At 37.9% G+C, this 22,785-nt stretch overlaps 1 protein-coding gene across 1 annotated transcript in view; it reads left to right on the plus strand.

Moving 5' to 3' along the window:
• Positions 1-367: 367 nt before the first annotated feature.
• Positions 368-22,785, plus strand: part of lonp2 (lon peptidase 2, peroxisomal) — a 54,888-nt gene continuing 32,470 nt past the window's right edge. The window contains exons 1-13 of the mRNA XM_041039048.1: positions 368-905; positions 1,685-1,820; positions 2,574-2,687; positions 4,213-4,344; positions 4,639-4,761; positions 4,836-4,999; positions 5,242-5,336; positions 6,683-6,801; positions 6,912-7,051; positions 9,239-9,380; positions 9,549-9,699; positions 10,402-10,528; positions 13,280-13,419. Coding sequence (XP_040894982.1) covers positions 673-905; positions 1,685-1,820; positions 2,574-2,687; positions 4,213-4,344; positions 4,639-4,761; positions 4,836-4,999; positions 5,242-5,336; positions 6,683-6,801; positions 6,912-7,051; positions 9,239-9,380; positions 9,549-9,699; positions 10,402-10,528; positions 13,280-13,419 — 1,816 coding nt within the window. The 5' untranslated portion in view covers positions 368-672. The remainder of the gene's footprint in view (positions 906-1,684; positions 1,821-2,573; positions 2,688-4,212; positions 4,345-4,638; positions 4,762-4,835; positions 5,000-5,241; positions 5,337-6,682; positions 6,802-6,911; positions 7,052-9,238; positions 9,381-9,548; positions 9,700-10,401; positions 10,529-13,279; positions 13,420-22,785) is intronic.

A 22,785-nucleotide genomic window follows, 5' to 3' on the forward strand; every position in this document is an offset into this window, starting at 1 on the left:
GTCTTTGGTCTGAAAATAGATTTTAGAAACAGATTTTTTATACACAAGATATTGAATTTATTTATTTTTTGGAAATGTACAATGCTATGTGACAATACTTTTATGAAAGAAATAAAAATTAAATACTATTTTTTATCAACTAACCCTGCGTCCAGTCATTATTAAATACAATGCAATTATTATTTCACCGTATCCACTGTATTTCGCTCTGAAATGTAGAAGTACATGCAGAAGATCGAAATACTCAAGTGTAGTACAAGTACCTCAAGACTGCTCTTAAGTTGGGTACCTGAGTGAATCTGTTTTGATTTATTGTAAAGTAGTTTGTCCCTCTGTAGTTACCGTAGCCAATGCAGACTAGGAAGTCGAGGACGCAGGAGAAGGAAGAAAGGCAAAAAAATGATGCGAAAATGTGTGGGAAAATAACAGTAACCACATTTTGATTTAAGAAAAAAAAATATATATATATATTTATATGTATCTGAAGACGCGTTTTATTTTTTTCTGGTCATTAATTGTGCGTTTGGGTCGTCAGTGAGAATCTTATTTTGAAAACACCACCCGGAAGTCGTATGTTTACGTTTAGCTGGCCCATCTGACAGTAGGAGTACGCGTTTGTTTGCAGGAGTTGTTTTGCGCCTGGCTTCAAAAGGAAAGAAAAACACACGGACAATGACCTCCGGCGGTGGAATTCAGATACCGAGCCGTCTCCCGCTGCTGCTGACCCATGAAGGGGTTCTCCTGCCGGGCTCCACCGTCAGGTTTAGCGTTGACTCTCCGCGAAACATGCACCTGGTCAGCCAACGGCTGTTAAGGGGGACTTCACTGAAAAGCACAATCATAGGAGTGATTCCCAACACCAGAGACCCAGAGCACGACACCGACGACCTCCCCACCCTGCACAAGTAAAAAATATTTAGTTATATAGCTGGATAGAGAGTGAACAGTTAATCCACTCCCTCAATTTGATACGTTGTTGTTGTTGTTGTTGTTTTGGAGTTGTGACAAGAACATGCTGTACAGGACCCCCAACAAGGGGCCCATTCAAGGTGACATTTTTCTCTAACCTCTACCATTTTCTTGTTAAATACTTGTACCTTGTACCTTTTAAGGCCTCTAAAAGTCATTATTTTTGACAAATATTGCAGTGTGTGATTTGTTCTAGAAGGCTCTACTGTTTAGCAGTGGCCCTGCAGTCAAAAACAATCAACCAAGCACCGAGAAGTGGACTTTAAACCTTCATCGGCAGGCCACCAGGCCAGTCTAAGTTTGTCTGTTTGTCTCTCTACCAGACTCAGTTACTGGAAGAAAAAAATACTATTATTTTGAGTATGAGTTAATCAGTGACAAAGCTGGTCAGGTAATACTCCCAGCTAGCTAAAACTCACAGATGCATATAATCTCACATGAAAGGTGGGGAAAAGGGCAGAAAAAGGAATTTCATGCTGGTTATCCAATCAGCTTATTATATGTGCCTTTGATTGAGAGCCACAGCACCATCATAAAGCACCTCACATCCACATACACCTGCTGCACAATCTCATGTCACCACATTATAGTTAAATGTCACATCTAATCATTTCATAAAGCTACATCTGTTCATCTGCAAATGTTTGGATGGTTCCAATGTAACACCCACCTCCTCTGTCTCACTCTGGCTTTCTCTGTCTGTGTCTCTGTGCAGAATTGGTACAGCAGGGATAGCAGTACAGGTGGTGGGCAGTAACTGGCCTAAGCCCCACTACACCCTCCTCATCACCGGACTGTGCCGCTTTAGTGTGTCAAGTCTGCTGAAGGAGCGACCCTTCGTCCTGGCAGAGGTAAAGCTTATATGATATGAGACCTTATTTTGTATAAGGTTAACAGTCCCATGATTCTGAGAATTTTCACAGTTTGTTGCATCTCAGTTTCACAGTTTGTTGCATCTCTGACAAACAGTGATTTCAGTCTGTACTGACATACTCTACCATAAAAATTCCTCCCCCTGTCAGTAATGCTGTTACATATTATTGAATAGACCATGCTTTGCTTACCTGATATATCCTGCTGTTTTATGCTTTTCCGTTTCTCCCCACATCATATCCCACTCTGATCCAAATGCCATTTTATAACAGCTTGAAAGCAAGAGAGGAGATTGGTCTTCACTTCAAGTAAAAATGAAAGAGAGACAGCATTCTTCTTTGTGAAGTGGAACAGTATTAGTCATCCAGTGAAAGTCAGTAGAACTGACAACTGTAACTGGTATTAGCCAATACTGCTATGTGCCCTGTGGAGTTTTCTCATGAACAAACAAAGTTATGTTTACCTGCAGTGTTATTCACGAAAACGCATCATGTGTATCCTTGAGGATCAAAAAAGCTGCTGAATGCGTTTTCTTTTTTTCTGTTTACATTCATGTTTGCTTGCTAGCTTTCTTTCCTTTGTGGGTACATTGCTACCTGTCTCCACAGGTCATCTTTATATTGTTATTTCCAGTGAAACATCAAAGGTGCATCCTTGGTATTGATGGCTCCTTTTATAGGTAATGTATGACCAAAAACACAGGCCTCTCTAATTGCAAAATAAAATTGCAGGTGGTGCAGTTGGATAAATTGGAGCAGTACATGTCTCCAGCAACAGACGGTGTTGCCACAGATGATGGACAGCTGGGGGAGCTGTCCCAGAAGTTCTACCAGGCTGCTGTACAGGTGTGTGTGTGTGTGTATATATCGTAAGTTAAAGGATTTTACTTTTAATTGAGGGGAAAAACCACCAAATGTCCCTCAAACATTTCTTGATTTACTTCCTCTTGGCCTGCACAGTCTACAGAACGTTTTTCTTTTTTTGTGCTATTTTTTTATTGATTGTTTTTGTCCTATTAGAGATGCTGATATGAGGCTGCATGAGTCCAAAAGGTGTGACATAGGTAGATGCCGTTATGAATGTGAGTTTTTATACCCAAACACTGAATGACCAGCGTGTGACTGGTATTGTTTTCCCCTTGTGACTCTGGGTGTGTCATCATGGCAAAATGTGGTCCTGGAGACACTTCAACTGTAGCAGAAGTTACCACAGAAGTGGTTTTGTGTACTTTGGCTGTTATTTAATCATCTGTCTGTCTTTGGACAGATTTTGTCTCCACAATTGCGTCACAACTGTGCAAGATGCAGTCACACCCACAAACGCAGAGGGACAGGCAGCCTCATGTACCAGTTTGTTGATTGCAGGTCTTACAAAAGCAGTTTGAACAAAGAGGGCCAGTGAGATTCAGTGTCTGGACCTACTGGACATCAGCTGATAGCTTGGTTGTTTGTTGTTGTTTTACCAGTTGGATCCAGTGACATCCGAAAGTGACTTGAATGTTAGATTTGGTAATAGCTGATCTGGTCTGATGGCACCTCACAATGTGTTTTGAAGAAGTGATTCCTTGTAGGTGTTTTTCATTCCCCTGAGACATTTGCCTTTGAATTTTCAGTCTTTGGGAAATGTTGGACTTGAAACAGTTGCTTTTTGATGAATTACCCTAAAAAACATTGTCAGGGAGCACATTCCCAAAACAGCATAGCTATACTTTTTCCTCTGAACCTTTTGACACTTCAATTATTTTCTTCTCAGACACTTAGATCCTCTTGATGTGTACATGCGTTGATTGTAGTATGTCATTTAGTGTGTCCATACATCCTTTGGCATCACTAATGTGAATCAGACCTGCAGAACGTTCAGGAGGAATTTTGGACCATTCCTCCTCACAGATCTGCTTCAGCTCAGCCGCACCCAAGCACATTTTTCATATTTAGTATATTACTTTTTTACTGTGTTTTACCTCTAAACTGGAGTTACTTAGCGAGATGGGGGATGTACTTATTTGCATTGTTACTGTTCCCTTTAAAGTCCCTTCGTATTCTAAATTGCTGTGGGACGTCCCTCAGGTTGCAGTTGTGCAGCACTTATGGAAGCTGGCAGACCTATAAGTTAAAAGGCTTCAGGTCTGTCTTTGTATTCATAATTTATGCTGAAGCTGGTTTTGCTCTCATTGGGTGAATTCCATGAAAACTCTAAATGAACTTTGGGACTTCAGAATTTGTCAAAATAACAAGAAACCGGCATCTTATCCATTTTTGCCCTAAACTGTGATGAATCATGACAACAACACATTGAAATAGATTGAACTTGCTTCCAAATGCTTAATTGGGTTAATAAATCTAATCCCAATGTGTCTCTTTGTGCGTGTAGTTGTTAGGTATGTTGGACATGTCTGTTCCAGTGGTAGCAAAGTTCAGGCGTCTGCTGGACAGCCTGCCCAGGGAAACGCTACCTGATGTGGTCGCCTCCATGATCCGCACTTCAAACAAGGAGAAACTACAGGTGAAGTGACTGTTGGGTCTGTGTCGGCCAAAATTCAAACTAATTACTTTTAAACAGAGATGTGAATTCAAAGTAAGTCTATTTGTATTGTTTTTAATGTGATTATAGCATCTTTCCAATTGTATCTTAGATCTTTGTCTAAAGAAAAATGGCATTTGGCATATGTTTGTTTGCTGCTCTGTCTTTTTCATGAAGCTCCCACCAGGTGGTGATAAAGAAAGACTTTGGTATAAGGTTGTGATTTTCAAAAAAAAAAAGACTGGTACTTGTTGTAACTTCTTGTGTGCTGTGAAGGTCTTGGATGCGGTGAGCTTGGAGGAGCGTTTTAAGAAGGCCCTGCCCATGTTGACCAGACAGATAGAGGGTCTAAAACTACTGCAGAAAACCAGGAAGACGGGTCCTGATAATGAGAAGAGGGTAACATACATTTGCAAATCATTTTTGGATTATATATACTTGCCTGTTCACCTGTCTGTTTCCCATCTGTTCAGGTGTTATCAGTACGCAAAGGTGGAGTGTTCCCAGGCCGGCAGTTCAATCTGGATGAGGAGGATGAAGATGATGATGGAGATGACACAGCAGTCCTGGAGAGGAAGGTTCATGGGGCAAACATGCCTGAAGCTGCACTCAGAGTTTGCCTGAAAGAGCTCAAGAGGTGAGCTTTCCTTTGACCAGCATCTTCTCATTTTACAAAAACATTTTGTATGAACGTCACTCAGTCATTTATGTACACGCATTTGTTTTAACATTTTTTTTAACCTGATTACTGTTTAATCCTATAAATCATTACTCTGATGGGATCGCCCTACTTCTTATCAGTTTTTGTCTGATATACCTAACGAGTCTTGTGCGACAGTCGGTCGGGTGTTGCAATTACTCTTGTTTATCTGTATTCAGACTGAAGAAGATGCCTCAGTCCATGCCTGAGTACGCTCTGACAAGAAACTACTTGGATCTGATGGTAGAGTTGCCATGGAGTAAAAGCACCAAAGGTAAACAAAGCTGGAGACGGCCTTTAGCAGAGGCCAGGTCAATAGGCCAACATGTTTGATGCCTGAGAGATGCCCCTGAGATCTCTTTAGCTCTGTTTTTGCACCGTGGCCAAAGTTACACATCTAAAAAGATCCTTGTCAGCTTTGAGTTTTATAGCCCACAGCTTTTACTATGTGGTCCAGTCTCACAGCTACAAGCTCGTTTCCAGCAGCAGCAGGCAGCTAGTTTCCTCAAAGAGCTTTAGTAAACCCAAAATATACTACCTATCCATCACCAAACAGACAAAGATAGACTGGGCTGGTGAACATTGTGGAGTATTTAGCTGCCCAAGAGCCAACATTTTTTCTCAAGGGATTGGTCGAAAGCAAAACAGAGTTGAAAGGAGAGTGAATACTGATCATCAGGGTGTCAGAAAAAAAAAAACTTTAAATAAATGGTAATGTTGCTCTGTGTCTGCTGGATGTGTAAATTTGCAATAATTAGTTAACATGTTAGCCACAACAATTTTAGAAGGTGATAAAATGCCAGTGTTCACAGTTTGTTTTGCTGAAGTGGCCACAAACCAATTAATGCTGCTTTTATTAAAAAGCTTTAGACAGCTTTCTTTAAATCTAACAATTCTCTGGTTTCTTGGCAAACAGTTTAGTTTCTCATGACAGTAATTTTAGTCAAACACACCAGTTACCATAAATCCTGAACCACTCATGTCTAAATGTGAACCCAGACTCATTTCTATTTAAATTCCTTGGTGCTCGTCTTCCCACAACAATACAGTGTACCATACAAAGACACTATGCATATGTCAACCACAGTATCATGAAGGCTCATTGCCAGACTTGTATTGTACAAAGGATCACACAGTCACTGCTTTGCTTTGTCTCTCTGTCTCTGCTGACCGCAGTCTGACCCTATAATAAGTAACCTCGTATCAGTGGAGACTCCAGAATTTGAGGACAGGGTTCATTCACTTGCAGGGTCAGAGGTCATAGTCAGAGTATGTGCTGCAAATAAACCTAAAGTGCTTTTTCATCAGATAATTTGGGAGAACTGTTGGTCCCTGAGCGGGACCGGCAAACTTTGCCAAACCACCTGGGGAAAAAATCTTTCACCAGTGTTTTTTTGTGTTGTGTGTTTGTTCGGTGTAGCTGCTGGTTTCTAAAGCCCCACTGGGTAGTAAACTCTGTTTTTTTTTTTTTTTAATGTTCACTCTTCCCTCTTCTCAAATTACAGTCACTCATTCCTCTGTCTTCACTATAATTAACTTCAATGTTTTCTCTTTCTTTGTTTGCACCATTCATCTCATTGACATTTGCCCCCATCCAACACACACACACACACTCTTCAGACTGCCTGGACATCAGAGCTGCTCGCACTCTGTTGGACAATGATCACTATGCTATGGACAAGCTGAAGAGACGTGTGCTGGAGTACCTGGCTGTTAGACAGCTGAAGACTTCACTCAAGGTGCTTCTCAGAGATCACACAGTCCATTAAATGCATAAAGGCAAATGTTATGGATTATATGAAGTAATATCTTTGTTATGTCACATATTTATCTGCTGCTGTGTCTTTAGGGCCCCATTCTATGCTTTGTGGGCCCCCCAGGAGTCGGTAAGACCAGTGTGGGACGCTCTATTGCAAGGACTCTGGGAAGAGAGTTTCACCGCATCGCTTTAGGAGGCGTCTGTGACCAGTCTGACATTCGAGGACACAGGTAGGCTCATAAGATAGGAGCTGTACTGGAGGGTCTACAACCACAAATGTTTTATTATGACCACAATAGAAATGAGCAGAAGGGGAGAGTTTCCCTACATGGTGATGAACTACACAGGTAGCCATAAGACGAGCACAATTACATGTAAACATATATTTGTCCTGGGGCGCCTGAAATATAAGAATTTATGGAGTATACATGTAGATAAGAGGCGATTCATCTTTGCAAAATGCAACACTTTTTTAAGCAGCAATTGTTTACCAGCTGCGACAGCTTGGTTTGTGTTGTTTTCGAATTGTGAGTCTGTGTGTGTGTGTGCATGTTCCCAGCTGTAATCATTCCCATCCACTATAAGACATTAGGTAAAACTAGAGACCATCTTGTGAAGGGATCACACCAGCCACATCCCATGAGTACTCAGTAGTCATTACCAACCACGACAGTGTGGCTTGTATGGTTTTCCCCTCGTGAGTCTGCGTGTGTGTCATCATGTCATCATCAAAATGTGGTCCCGGAGACACCTACTGTAGCAGGAACTTCCACAGTAGTACTGAGTACTCATGCAATAATGTAGTAATGGCTGCTGAGTACTCGGAACGTCAGCATGTTGACGCAAGATGGTATCTACTCTCAAAACAAGCATGAGCACATTGTTGTGGTGGTGTGATGGAGCGCAGCGCTTTCTGCTGCTGAATAGAACATGAGCTGTCATGACTAAAACATTTTCATTACGTTTCAAATCCGACCGGTCATCACACTAACAAAAGAACAAGAAAAATGAAGCTCACTTTGAAAAATAACCTGTTTCCTCTGAAGTTTGTTTCTAACGGACTCCTGTTGGAGACAAATAATAAAATTATTTTCACTTGTTTTATATTTTCACTGACAATATCTTTCCAGTGAGCCTGGAAGTCCACCTGTGTGTGATTTAAATGACTGATGATTCAGAAAGTTTTTTTTTTTTCTTTACATTTTAAAGCCAGGTGTGAACTAACATACTCATATCTGTCCACTTGTGATCGGATCACCCAAGACACATGTTAATGCCAGGAATGAACAGAGCTCATCTCAATGTGATATTTCAGTTTTGTTCCTATTTAAGAAATTAGCAAAAATGTGTTTTCCCCTTGTCATCATCGGGTATTGAATACAGAAGGTAAACAAAAAGAAAACTCATGGGAGTTCAGCAGTTATGTCACTCAGCTCATCTCTTATCAGTCTTTTATCAACCTCTATTGGTATTGAGTCTGAACACAAACACACTGTTGTGTCCTAGTATATGGTGTTAGCTTCAATCAACAAGCAATGTATTGGAGCCTGCGTATGTGCGTGTGTGTGTGTATGTGCAGGGCAGCAGAGTCCATCTCATGTTGCAGGGCTGATCCTGGTATTTTAAAGGTAGACTAAACAGAGTTGAGACACCTTCTCAGAGTCAGATGAGAAACATGTGTCCTGCATACCAACAGCAGGAGAGAAAGAGATAAAGATGAAAGTTCTTTAACGGTTGATTTTACAATTTGTTCAACTTAAAAAACATTTTTCTCTCTGAAAGATAAGACAACTCCAGCAGTTCTTTATTAATTTATCTATTTTCTTTGTTGTTTCTTTTATTTTCTTCCTTTAACCCTCAGAAATTGCACATTTTATGCCTTCAGCTTATAACCACTTGAAGCGTGCTTGCATTCGAACATTAGCTATTGTCTCTGATTCCAGCGAATCACGTCCGGCCATTGTTTGGCGTTTGTCTGTGTCAGACGAGATCTGGCAGGACATGACAAAAAAAAAAAGTATACTGAGATAACTCTTCTTCTTCGTCCTCGGATGTTTTGTATACTTCTGGTTACGTGTGATAGAAAGGTCATCAGCATGTCCGCTCACTCGCTGTAAATTCTCACACAGCACACATTGACTAAATGGGACATCACGCTGACTTTGTATCAGGGAGCTGGCAGGGTAGATTGATAAACATTTTTCATTCTGTCGTACATAGATAGATACTTTATCCTTCCCCTAGGGGAAATTAACAGTAATAACACAACAAAGCAAAAACATCTGTTGACAAGACTTGATGTTCACCTTGACATAATATATTTCTGCACTTTGTTGTAGTACTCTGTGAGCCTTCAGTTTGTTTGAAATTGAGTGGAAACATAAACACAGCTGAGCAGTTCCTATCCATATCCTCAGACGCACATATGTAGGGAGCATGCCCGGCCGCATCATCAATGGTCTGAAGACAGTGGGTGTCAATAATCCTGTCTTCCTCCTGGACGAGGTGGACAAACTGGGAAAGAGCCTGCAAGGAGACCCTGCAGCCGCTCTGCTAGAGGTCAGTCTGTTTCTCTTTCCTCTGTTGTTGTGCCTTTGTGTTCTTCTGTTTCTTCTGTAAACCAGTTTATGACAAACTCAATTAGCTCTCCAACGAAATTCAATGCAGTGTGATTAAACACTGAAAACCACACATACTGGAACAAACAGTGTCCATATGTTCTCTTAGGTCCTGGACCCAGAGCAGAACCACAGCTTCACAGACCATTACCTCAACGTGGCCTTTGACCTCTCCCAAGTGCTCTTTATTGCCACTGCAAACACCACAGCAACCATTCCCCCGGCGCTGCTGGACAGGATGGAGGTGCTGCAGGTACCAGGTGGGTACCTGTGATCCTGCTCTGAGGAGTCATCTCCACAGTTTCCATTTGATCTTGAGGACAAACATTTGCCCTTGTGACAGAACTAATCTCAACTTTACTGCAGCGCAGCCAGGGAACAGATGAAACACACAGACACAAACCTGTACTAAATCCAAGTCTTAACCCTCAAACAGCCATTTGAATGTGTGTCAGAAATTGAGGACCGGCTAAAATGTCCTCATTTTACTAAAACGAGGACAAACATAGAAGTACAAGTACAGACACACTCAACCACCACAGTCACTTCCACTGGACTTCAAAGACCATTTGTTACCAGTAATGTCCATTATAGGTTCCTAATGAAAGGGTGTAAACTGTAAACTGATACAATATTCTAATAATTCATGAATTCAAATGACCAATTATTATTTCCTACCTTTGAATTTCTGTGTTCCTGTTTTCCGTGTTCTTTGCTCTTAATGTGCATCCTGTGAGTTTTGATAAACCACATGACATATAGGTTTGAAGGTTTAAGATATCTGGGATATCTGGAGGTGCGAAGTTGGAAGGAAGTTAACTTACCAGAGTCTTCTCTGCTTGAGACTAGCAGCTCCAGTCTACAACTGCTACTAATAGGACATAGCCAAATGTCTGACAGAGTTGTTGACAGTCAGTCTGCGTTGTGGGTAATGTATTTTTTTTTCTTGATCATTGTTTAAGGCTACACTCAGGAGGAGAAGGTGGAGATAGCTCACCGTCACTTGATCCCAAACCAGCTGGAGCAACATGGATTAACACCTCAACAGCTGCATATACCACAGGAAACCACACAGATCATAATCAGCAGGTATAAGCACAAGCACACACAATGACTTCCATGAGTCCCTGCTGGTTGTTCTAGACCTTTGAAAAATTTCTAGTGTTCACAAAATAATAAATTAGGAAGTGCAAGAGGAAGGATTTAACTCGAGTCAAGTAATCAGTGGTCATCACTGGATCTAATGCAGAGTTGACAGAGAAGTGCAGTAATCCTGTGGTGAGGCTGTGTACTGTCACAGCAGTTTTGCCTCATAGACCAGACTTGTCATTATAGGCATACAACGAAAATGTGTTTGGTGACTCTCAGAGACCAGCAGCTATAGAAGGGAATAAATTAGGGATTCACCGATCCACATTTTTTCACTTCCGATCCGATCCCGATAACTGAATTTGGATATCTGCCAATACCGATACTATTCCGATACCAGAGCTCTGTTTGCTTTAATATTATTATTATTATCGTCATTATTGTTAATTTTACATGATGCTGTAATAGATCTTCTCCACAGGCAAGTATGATAGGTACGAATGTATGCATGTATGTCCCAAAAGGCAACTTGAGGTAAGTATAAGGTCAGAAAAGAAAGTCAGAAAAACAGGAAATCCTGTTAACAGTCAATATTTATTAAATTCAAGACAGATACCCATATAGGGTAACCTTCTTTTAGGGTAACCTTCTTTTAGACTACCCCCGTCCAAATAAAATAAAAATAAAAAGGGCTGCTTGATCTGATCAGCACAAATTAAGTATACTGGCTCTTGTAGCAGCAACAAATCAAGGTTTTTCAAATCTCAAATATCCCGAGGGGCAGAAGCTCACTCACTGTTCATTTTCTTCCTGCTGTACCTAGAAGGGACATAACGTTGGTAACGAACGTTGGTTGAGCATCACTCGGACACTGGTCACATTTATTTGTGTACATGGTGATTTAAATGTCATCATAACAGGACCAAACTGGATGAGCTGTTGTGCCTCTTTACTGTTTGAGTTTGAAACATCAGACGTTTCCATGCCAAAGGAACATGGTCTGAAAGAAATGAAATAAATGATAACATTTTTACCTTGTTCGCTGCTGAGACGCTGTTCTGTCCAACGTGTGAAGCACAGGCGCGGCGTGTGCTGTGTGGAGCAGAGCGCTCGGCCAGCTGGCAGCTCACATCTGAGGCCGACTTGGAATTCCACTTCTGGTTATCTGAGTGTATCATTAAGTTGTCAAGTGGTTTAGTGGGTATTTGTTTTGAATGTTGACCAGTACTTCTCTGGCAGGGTGACCTTTTGATTAGAGAGAACAGCCCCATGTTTTCTGTTCAGCCTCCTGTGTCTTCAAGAATCAGCCTGTCACAGTGCGTGGAGTCTGTTTCGTATCTCCACAGAGAGGATTTCAGATCAGCGTTGGTGACTCATTCTCTGTCAGTCAACTAACTGATTAAATGCCTAATCATTTCAGCATCAGTGTGATTTTTAATTTATCTTCGTTAATGCACTTCTGGTAAAAATGCTTAGTTTAGCTTGTTTTTCCAATTAAATTTACATCATTTAATGTCTCAGTTTTTCTGAAATGAAAGAATGGAAAAAATAAACAATTGGAGATTTTAGAAAAAGGAATCATGGAATCTACTTTTTGAACAAACTCATGATGTTCTTTCTACAGTTGAAATCGAATATTGTTCAGAAAGTTTGTCCCAACACTGTTGCAGAAGTTCCCAAAAATGTTTTGCACTTGCAGGTTGCTTTGCTCTCACCTTCTGTCCAGTTCATCTGAAACCAGCTCTATGTGGTTTAAGTCTGGAGACTGTGCTGGTCTTCATCATGTGAAGCCACCGTCTGATTCTTTTCTTCTAATGTTTGGGTCATTATCTTGCTGTAGGATGAAGCTCTGACCAACCAGTCTGTCTTCCTTTGTTACTTTACTTTTTCTCACTGCTCTTACAGCAACATACAGGAGTATCTCCTGCAGTACAATATTGTCCTAATAAAGCTTCAGAGGTTGTAGTAGCACACTTTGTTCCAACACTGCCTTTGTACAGACGGTTCACAGAGGGTTTGTAAGTTATCGACAAAGGTTGGGTAGTTTAACGCTGGGCTTTATACTATTTTAGGTTATTCAAGGGACTTGGTAAATTTGGCTTAAATTGAAACAGAAAACTGATAACATACAGTGCACGTGATCAAACCATCTGGCATATTTATAAAGAAATCTGCAAACACAGAGCTGCTTATACAAAGGCTTCTGGTCTTTTCAGATGGTAAGTATTACTCTGTCTGCAGATCTGCAGAGCCTCTCTACAACACTCGCTCCACTTCAGTCTGGTTACTATAGAAACAGCCAAAAGCACACAGCTTGATGCTCATACTCTGAGGGATACTTCCTATTTTACTGGCTAGATCTGTTTTAAAAAAACAAACAAAAATATAAGCTTTGAGGTGAGTTTGGGTTTGGAGTGATACAGGACTGATACTTCATGATTTTCAGGGGTCACTGCAGTAGAAGATCCGACCGAAGGGAAGTATTTGTTCCTGGGAGGCAGTGACAACTTATTTAAGATTACATTGTTTGCAGACCTTTTATTCTTGCCTGGGCACAAATGGTAGTTTTGCCAAAATTAAATCTACAAAACAATAATGTGTGCACTAGGTGAAGGGGTCTGAATCTTTCTGAAGCCAAAGTAGTTACATAATCATGTAACTACTTTCATATTCATATTTCATATTATATGATCATAATAGATCATAATTTAAACGTGTCGATTGTTTGTGTATCTGTGTTTGTTCATTTAGGTACACCCGAGAGGCAGGTGTGCGCTCCCTAGAGAGGAAGATCGGGGCGATCTGCCGTGCTGTGGCTGTGAAGGTCACTGAAGGTCACAGAGTCACCAAGACAGAGGCTTTGATCCCAGAGGGACCAGCAGAGCCCAGAGGTGAGAGCCTGAGCAGTTTGTTTTCTTTCCGGCTCTTAGTGGCAAGGTGGGATCGACTGGGGGATAGATGGTTAAATTTTTAGCTGCTTGTCAGCAAAGACCTTCACTCTGAGACACTAACACATACACATCTACTGATACGCACAGCTCAAGAAATACAACACTAACCACCAAGTCCATGCCCTGTGATTAAAAGGAAGGCAGAACAGAAAATGGCATTCTAGAAGAAGAAGATTTTAAAGGGAGTTGAACAATGCTTTTGGTTATGTTCTTTGAAAATTCAATATTCAATATAACAATATAACTGACACTGTTAAACACAGCACACACCATCACAGGTGTTTTCAGCTGTTAGAAAATACTAGTCGTCTGTATACATTTTATATAATGTCATGTCCTCCCCAGCTTTGATTTTAGTACTTTTACATTAATATTCAAAGAACTTTGTGTGAGATACATTTCAACACATAGTAGCCAAGTCAAACAAAATTAGACACTTGGCTACTAAGTGTTTCTTGGGAGGTTGAGCCATTTCAGTGTTAGTGCACGAAAGAGCTCATGTGGCTCAGAGTTCATGGAGAGGGTTCCATTTAGATGGTGTTGGACTGGAGGCGTCTGTCAATATGAGGAGTGAAGAGATGACCCAGCAAGTTAAGAAGATAACAATAAAGCAGTTGGGTACACTCTAAAAAAGCAGATGTTCACAGTAAAACTAGAACATGACAAACGACCTGGTGGACCAAGGAGCACAAGTCTGGCGGAGGAGCGGAAAATCATTTGCGTCATTTGAAGAAAAAGCCCTTTACAACTGCACAGCAAGTCAGGAACGTTCTCCAGGATGTAGGCGCACATGTTTCCTCATCATTGATGAAGAGAGGACTTCAGGACCGTAACCTCAGAGGACTCACCACAAGATGCAGACACCGGGTAAACCTCAAAAACAGAGAGGCCAGGCTGCCGTTCACAAAAACATATAAAAAGAAACCGGTAGAGTTGTAGAACAAAGTTTTTGTGGGCTGATGAAACAAAAATCAACCTCTATCAAAATGATGGAAAGAGGAAAGTGTGGAGAGAAAAAATAGGAACAGCTCATCACCCACTTGGCAATGAACTGCTACAAAACAGGTAATACAACAAAACAAGCTAATCTTGTGACGTGGTGTGTGACTGCAGGGTCAGCAGTTTGGCAAATCACTGTGGAATAATGCGTGAACACTCCAAAAGTATGAATAAAGGCAGTGTTTCCTGTTCTTCTCATTCTGCTGACATTGCATGGATTTATTTATTTAACCTTTATTTAACCAGGTTAGTCCCAGTGAGATCAACATTTCTTTTACAAGTGAGAGTAATGTTAATGTAATGTTAAAAGAAGCTTTTCCTGCTATGACAAGACAAATTAAAGCTGCAAGCAGCGATGAGCAGGCCCTCGCACCCCTTGCAACCCGCAGGAGCTGCAGCCACCGCAGCCAAGCACCAGAGTCCTCCTATGTCCTCTCCTCTCTCCTAGTCTTCTCCCTGGAGAAGTACAGCAGCATACAGCAACAGAAAAGACATTGCCCCCTCCCAGCAGTGGGCGTTATGAGTGTATCATCATATGAGCATATAAATGAGTTCACAGTGTCATCAGTCATCCTGACTGTAAAGTTTGATGCACATTGGATTGAAAGTATGTGGGATATACAGGCACAAATACGTCCATTTTCTGTGTTGGCGAAGGGTCAATTGAGTGGCAGCGCCACGGCCACACCATGTAAATTTGAAAACTTTTACTCATCAGTCTTCTGAACCATGAGACAACATTTCAAATGTATCAGATTATATCCCTAAGAGGAGTTCATTAAAATATAATGTGTGGAATGTGGAAAATAGGCCTAAAAATAATGCATACAGCCAGTAGGCGGCACTATGACTGTATCATCATATTAGCATATCAATCTGTTCAGAATCATATGATCATCATGCCTGATTTTTTTTATCCACATTGGATGAAATTCCTGTGTGTTGGTGAAGGGTCATTTTCGTGGCAGCAGCACGGGCAGACCGCGTGACCCACATAAAAAAATTTGATAACTTTTTATCCCTAATGCCTTCTGAGCAATCTGACCAAAAATCAGCTCAATCGGACAATTCCCCTAAGAGGAGTTCGTCAAAGTACGGCGAGTGCGAAACGCAAGATGGCGCAGTTTTTCCAAAATGGCAGACTTCCTGTAGATCATGGAATTTTTTTTTCTCGTCTCTGTGTACCGATTTTCAAGTCTGTAGGTCACAGTCTTACAGTGAATATTTTCACAATTTAGGGGGCGCTGCAGAGCCATTTGGCCACGCACGGTCGCACAGTGTCAAACGAAAATTTTCATCGGGGGACAATTTTGGGCAAAATTTGGTGACTTTTTGGGCATGCTGAGGGGGTCAAAATTGACCGCAAAGTCGCGAAAGAATAACAATAATAAGAATTATTCCAATTCCAATAGGGCTTCGCACGAGTTTTTGTGCTCGGGCCCTAATTAAAGCTGCAAGCAGCGATGGGCAGGCCCTCGCACCCCTTGTGAGCTGCGGGAGTCGCAGCCAGCAAAAAAGTCATATTTTAGTAAGACATGAAAATGTAATGAAAACAGTCATATGGCCGTAAGGTGTCAAAATATGCCAAAAAAAGTCATATTTTAGTAAGACCTCAAAATGTCATAAAAAACGTCATAGTATAGTAAGGCGTCAAAAAATGCCAAAAAAAGTCAAAAAATGTTTTACCTCAAAATGTCATAAAAAACGTCATAGTATAGTAAGTCGTCAAAAAATGCCAAAAAAAGTAAAATTTTTGTAAGACCTCAAAATGTCATAAAAAAGGCCATACGGCCGAAAGGCATCAAAAAATGCCAAAAAAGTCAAGTTTTTGTAAGACCTCAAAATGTCATGAAAAACGTTATCGGCCGTAAGTCGTCAAAAAAAGTCACATTTTTGTAATACCTCAAAATGTTGTGAAAAATGCCATACGGCCGTAAGGTGTCAAAAAATGCCAAAAAAAGTCAAATTTTTGTAAGACCTCAAAATGTCGTAAAAAACGTCATACTATAGTAAGGCGTCAAAAAATGCCAAAAAAAGTCAAATTTTGTAAGACCTCAAAATGTCATAAAAAACGTCATACAGCCGTAAGTCGTCAAGAAATGCCAAAAAAAGTCAAAATTTTTGTAAGACCTCAAAATGTCGTAAAAAAGTCATACAGCCGTAAGTCGTCAAGAAATGCCAAAAAAAGTCAAAATTTTTGTAAGACCTCAAAATGTCGTAAAAGAGTCATACTATACTAAGGCGTTAAAAAATGCCAAAAAAAGTCAAAAAAATTTTTGACCTCAAAGTGTCATAAAAAACGTCATAGTATAGTAAGGCGTCAAAATCGGACAAAAAAAGTCAAAAAAATTTTTGACCACAAAATGTCATAAAAAACGTCATAGTATAGTAAGGCGTCAAAATAGGATAAAAAAAGTCAAAATTTTTTTTGACCTCCAAAAGTCATAAAAAACGTCATAGTATAGTAAGGCGTCAAAATCGGATAAAAAAAAGTCAAATTTTTTTTGACCTCCAAAAGTCATAAAAACGTCATAGTATAGTAAGGCGTCAAAATCGGACAAAAAAAGTTACAAAAAATTTTGATCTCCAAAAGTCATAAAAAACATCATAGTATAGTAAGGCGTCAAAATCGCACAAAAAAAGTCAAAAAAATTTTGACCTCCAAAAGTCATAAAAAACGTCATAGTATAGTAAGGCGTCAAAATCGGACAAAAAAAGTCTAATTTTTTTTTTACTTCCAAAAGTCATAAAAACGTCATAGTATAGTAAGGCGTCAAAATCAGACAAAAAAAGTCAAAAAAATTTTTGACCTCCAAAAGTCATAAAAAACGTCATAGTATAGTAAGGCGTCAAAATCGGACAAAAAAAGTCAAAAAAATTTTTGACCTTCAAAAGTCATAAAAAACGTCATAGTATAGTAAGGCGTCAAAATCGGATACAAAAAGTCAAAAAAAAATTTGACCTCCAAAAGTCATAAAAAACGTCATAGTATAGTAAGGCGTCAAAATGGGCCAAAAAAAGTCAAAAAAAAATTTGACCTCCAAAAGTCATAAAGAACGTCATAGTATAGTAAGGCGTCAAAATCGGACAAAAAAAGTCAAAAAAAATTTTGACCTCCAAAAGTCATAAAAAACGTCATAGTATAGTAAGGCGTCAAAATCGGACAAAAAAAGTCAAAAAAATTTTTGACCTCCAAAAGTCATAAAAAACGTCTTAGTATAGTAAGGCGTCAAAATCGGACAAAAAAAGTCAAAAAAATTTTTGACCTCCAAAAGTCATAAAAAACGTCATAGTATACTAAGGCGTCAAAATCGGACAAAAAAAGTCAAAATTTTTTTTAACCTCCAAAAGTCATAAAAAACGTCATAGTATAGTAAGGCGTCAAAATCGGACAAAAAAAGTCAAAAAAATTTTTAACCTCCAAAAGTCATAAAAAACGTCATAGTATAGTAAGGCGTCAAAATCGGACAAAAAAAGTCAAAAAAAAATTTGACCTCCAAAAGTCATAAAAAACGTCATAGTATAGTAAGGCGTCAAAACCGGACAAAAAAAGTCAAATTTTTTTTTGACCTCCAAAAGTCATAAAAAACGTCATAGTATAGTAAGGCGTCAAAATCGGACAAAAAAAGTCAAAAAAAAATTTGACCTCCAAAAGTCATAAAAAACGTCATAGTATAATAAGGCGTCAAAATCGGATACAAAAAGTCAAAAAAAAAATTGACCTCCAAAAGTCATAAAAAACGTCATAGTATAGTAAGGCGTCAAAACCGGACAAAAAAAGTCAAATTTTTTTTTGACCTCCAAAAGTCATAAAAAACGTCATAGTATAGTAAGGCGTCAAAATCGGACAAAAAAAGTCAAAAAATTTTTTGACCTCCAAAAGTCATGAAAAACGTCATAGTATAGTAAGGCGTCAAAACCGGACAAAAAAAGTCAAATTTTTTTTTGACCTCCAAAAGTCATAAAAAACGTCATAGTATAGTAAGGCGTCAAAATCGGACAAAAAATGTCAACATTTTTTTTAACCTCCAAAAGTCATAAAAAACGTCATAGTATAGTAAGGCGTCAAAATCGGACAAAAAAAGTCAAAAAAAATTTTGACCTTCAAAAGTCATAAAAAACGTCATAGTATAGTAAGGCGTCAAAATCGGACAAAAAAAGTCAAAAAAATTTTTGACCTCCAAAAGTCATGAAAAACGTCATAGTATAGTAAGGCGTCAAAACCGGACAAAAAAAGTCAAATTTTTTTTTGACCTCCAAAAGTCATAAAAAACGTCATAGTATAGTAAGGCGTCAAAATCGGACAAAAAAAGTCAAAATTTTTTTTAACCTCCAAAAGTCATAAAAAACGTCATAGTATAGTAAGGCGTCAAAACCGGACAAAAAAAGTCAAATTTTTTTTTGACCTCCAAAAGTCATAAAAAACGTCATAGTATAGTAAGGCGTCAAAATCGGACAAAAAATGTCAACATTTTTTTTAACCTCCAAAAGTCATAAAAAACGTCATAGTATAGTAAGGCGTCAAAACCGGACAAAAAAAGTCAAATTTTTTTTTGACCTCCAAAAGTCATAAAAAACGTCATAGTATAGTAAGGCGTCAAAATCGGACAAAAAAAGTCAAAAAAAAATTTGACCTCCAAAAGTCATAAAAAACGTCATAGTATAATAAGGCGTCAAAATCGGATACAAAAAGTCAAAAAAAAAAATTGACCTCCGAAAGTCATAAAAAACGTCATAGTATAGTAAGGCGTCAAAATCGGACAAAAAAAGTCAAAATTTTTTTTGACCTCCAAAAGTCATGAAAAACGTCATAGTATAGTAATGCATCAAAACCGGACAAAAAAAGTCAAATTTTTTTTTGACCTCCAAAAGTAATAAAAAACGTCATAGTATAGTAAGGCGTCAAAATCGGACAAAAAAAGTCAAAAAAAATTTTGACCTCCAAAAGTCATAAAAAACGTCATAGTATAGTAAGGCGTCAAAATCGCACGAAAAAAGTCAAAAAATTTTTTGACCTCCAAAAGTCATGAAAAACGTCATAGTATAGTAAGGCGTCAAAACCGGACAAAAAAAGTCAAATTTTTTTTTGACCTCCAAAAGTCATAAAAAACATCATAGTATAGTAAGGCGTCAAAATCGGACAAAAAAAGTCAAAATTTTTTTTAACCTCCAAAAGTCATAAAAAACGTCATAGTATAGTAAGGCGTCAAAATCGGACAAAAAAAGTCAAAAAAATTTTTGACCTTCAAAAGTCATAAAAAACGTCATAGTATAGTAAGGCGTCAAAATCGGACAAAAAAAGTCTAATTTTTTTTTGACCTCCAAAAGTCATAAAAAACATCATAGTATAGTAAGGCATCAAAATCGGACAAAAAAAGTCAAAAAAATTTTTGACTTCCAAAAGTCATAAAAACGTCATAGTATAGTAAGGTGTCAAAATCGGACAAAAAAAGTAAAAAATTTTTTTGACCTCAAAATGTCATGAAAAACGTCACAGTATAGTAAGGCGTCAAAATCGGACAAAAAAAGTCAAAAAAAATTTTGACCTTCAAAAGTCATAAAAAACGTCATAGTATAGTAAGGCGTCAAAATCGGATACAAAAAGTCAAAAAAAATTTTGATCTCCAAAAGTCATAAAAAACGTCATAGTATAGTAAGGCGTCAAAATCGGACAAAAAAAGTTACAAAAAATTTTGATCTCCAAAAGTCATAAAAAACATCATAGTATAGTAAGGCGTCAAAATCGCACAAAAAAAGTCAAAAAAATTTTTGACCTCCATAAGTCATAAAAAACGTCACAGTATAGTAAGCGTCAAAATCGGACAAAAAAAATCAAAATTTTTTTTGACCTCCAAAAGTCATGAAAAATGTCATAGTATAGTAAGGCGTCAAAATCGGACAAAAAAAGTCAAAAAAAATTTTGACCTCCAAAAGTCATAAAAAACGTCATAGTATAGTAAGGCGTCAAAACCGGACAAAAAAAGTCAAATTTTTTTTTGACCTCCAAAAGTCATAAAAAACGTCATAGTATAGTAAGGCGTCAAAACCGGACAAAAAAAGTCAAAAAAAATTTTGATCTCCAAAAGTCATAAAAAACGTCATAGTATAGTAAGGCGTCAAAATCGCACAAAAAAAGTCAAAAAAAATTTTGATCTCCAAAAGTCATAAAAAACGTCATAGTATAGTAAGGCGTCAAACCCGGACAAAAAAAGTCAAATTTTTTTTTGACGTCCAAAAGTCATAAAAAACGTCATAGTATAGTAAGGCGTCAAAATCGGACAAAAAAAGTCAAAAAAAATTTTGACCTCCAAAAGTCATAAAAAACGTCATAGTATAGTAAGGCGTCAAAATCGGACAAAAAAAGTCAAAAATTTTTTTGACCTCCAAAAGTCATAAAAAACGTCATAGTATAATAAGGCGTCAAAATTGGACAAAAAATGTCAAAATTTTTTTTGACCTCCAAAAGTCATAAAAAACGTCATAGTATAGTAAGGCGTCAAACCCGGACAAAAAAAGTCAAATTTTTTTTTGACCTCCAAAAGTCATAAAAAACGTCATAGTATAGTAAGGCGTCAAAATCGGACAAAAAAAGTCAAAAAATTTTTTGACCTCCAAAAGTCATAAAAAACGTCATAGTATAGTAATGCGTCAAAACCGGACAAAAAAAGTCAAATTTTTTTTTGACCTCCAAAAGTCATAAAAAACGTCATAGTATAGTAAGGCGTCAAAATCGGACAAAAAAAGTCAAAAAAAATTTTGACCTCCAAAAGTCATAAAAAACGTCATAGTATAGTAAGGCGTCAAAATCGGACAAAAAAAGTCCAAAAAATTTTTGACCTCCAAAAGTCATAAAAAACGTCATAGTATAGTAAGGCGTCAAAATCGGACAAAAAATGTCAAAATTTTTTTTGACCTCCAAAAGTCATAAAAAACGTCATAGTATAGTAAGGCGTCAAAATCGGATAAAAAAAGTCAAAAAAAAATTTGACCTCCAAAAGTCATAAAAAACGTCATAGTATAATAAGGCGTCAAAATCGGATACAAAAAGTCAAAAAAAAATTTGACCTCCAAAAGTCATAAAAAACGTCATAGTATAGTAAGGCGTCAAAATCGGACAAAAAAAGTCAAAATTTTTTTTGACCTCCAAAAGTCATGAAAAAGGTCATAGTATAGTAAGGTGTCAAAATCGGACAAAAAAAGTCAAAAAAATTTTTGACCTCCAAAAGTCATAAAAAACGTCATAGTATAGTAAGGCGTCAAAATCGGACAAAAAAAGTCAAAATTTTTTTTGACCTCCAAAAGTAATGAAAAACGTCATAGTATAGTAATGCGTCAAAACCGGACAAAAAAAGTCAAATTTTTTTTTGACCTCCAAAAGTCATAAAAAACGTCATAGTATAGTAAGGCGTCAAAATGGGACAAAAAAAGTCAAAAAAAATGTTGACCTCCAAAAGTCATAAAAAACGTCATAGTATAGTAAGGCGTCAAAATCGGACAAAAAAAGTCCAAAAAATTTTTGACCTCCAAAAGTCATAAAAAACGTCACAGTATAGTAAGACGTCAAAATCGGACAAAAAATGTCAAAATTTTTTTTGACCTCCAAAAGTCATAAAAAACGTCATAGTATAGTAAGGCGTCAAAACCGGACAAAAAAAGTCAAATTTTTTTTTGACCTCCAAAAGTCATAAAAAACGTCATAGTATAGTAAGGCGTCAAAATCGGACAAAAAAAGTCAAAATTTTTTTTGACCTCCAAAAGTCATGAAAAATGTCATAGTATAGTAAGGTTTCAAAATCGGACAAAAAAAGTCAAAAAAAAATTTTGACCTCCAAAAGTCATAAAAAACGTCATAGTATAGTAAGGCGTCAAAACCGGACAAAAAAAGTCAAATTTTTTTTTGACCTCCAAAAGTCATAAAAAACGTCATAGTATAGTAAGGCGTCAAAATTGGACAAAAAAAGTCAAATTTTTTTTTAACCTCCAAAAGTCATAAAAAACGTCATAGTATAGTAAGGCGTCAAAATCGGACAAAAAAAGTCAAAAAAAATTTTGACCTTCAAAAGTCATAAAAAACGTCATAGTATAGTAAGGCGTCAAAATCGGACAAAAAAAGTCAAAAAAATTTTTGACCTCCAAAAGTCATGAAAAACGTCATAGTATAGTAAGGCGTCAAAACCGGACAAAAAAAGTCAAATTTTTTTTTGACCTCCAAAAGTCATAAAAAACGTCATAGTATAGTAAGGCGTCAAAATCGGACAAAAAAAGTCAAAATTTTTTTTAACCTCCAAAAGTCATAAAAAACGTCAT

The sequence above is a fragment of the Toxotes jaculatrix genome, chromosome 5 (assembly GCF_017976425.1).
Source record: "Toxotes jaculatrix isolate fToxJac2 chromosome 5, fToxJac2.pri, whole genome shotgun sequence".
In the NCBI taxonomy this organism is placed as follows: domain Eukaryota; kingdom Metazoa; phylum Chordata; class Actinopteri; family Toxotidae; genus Toxotes; species Toxotes jaculatrix.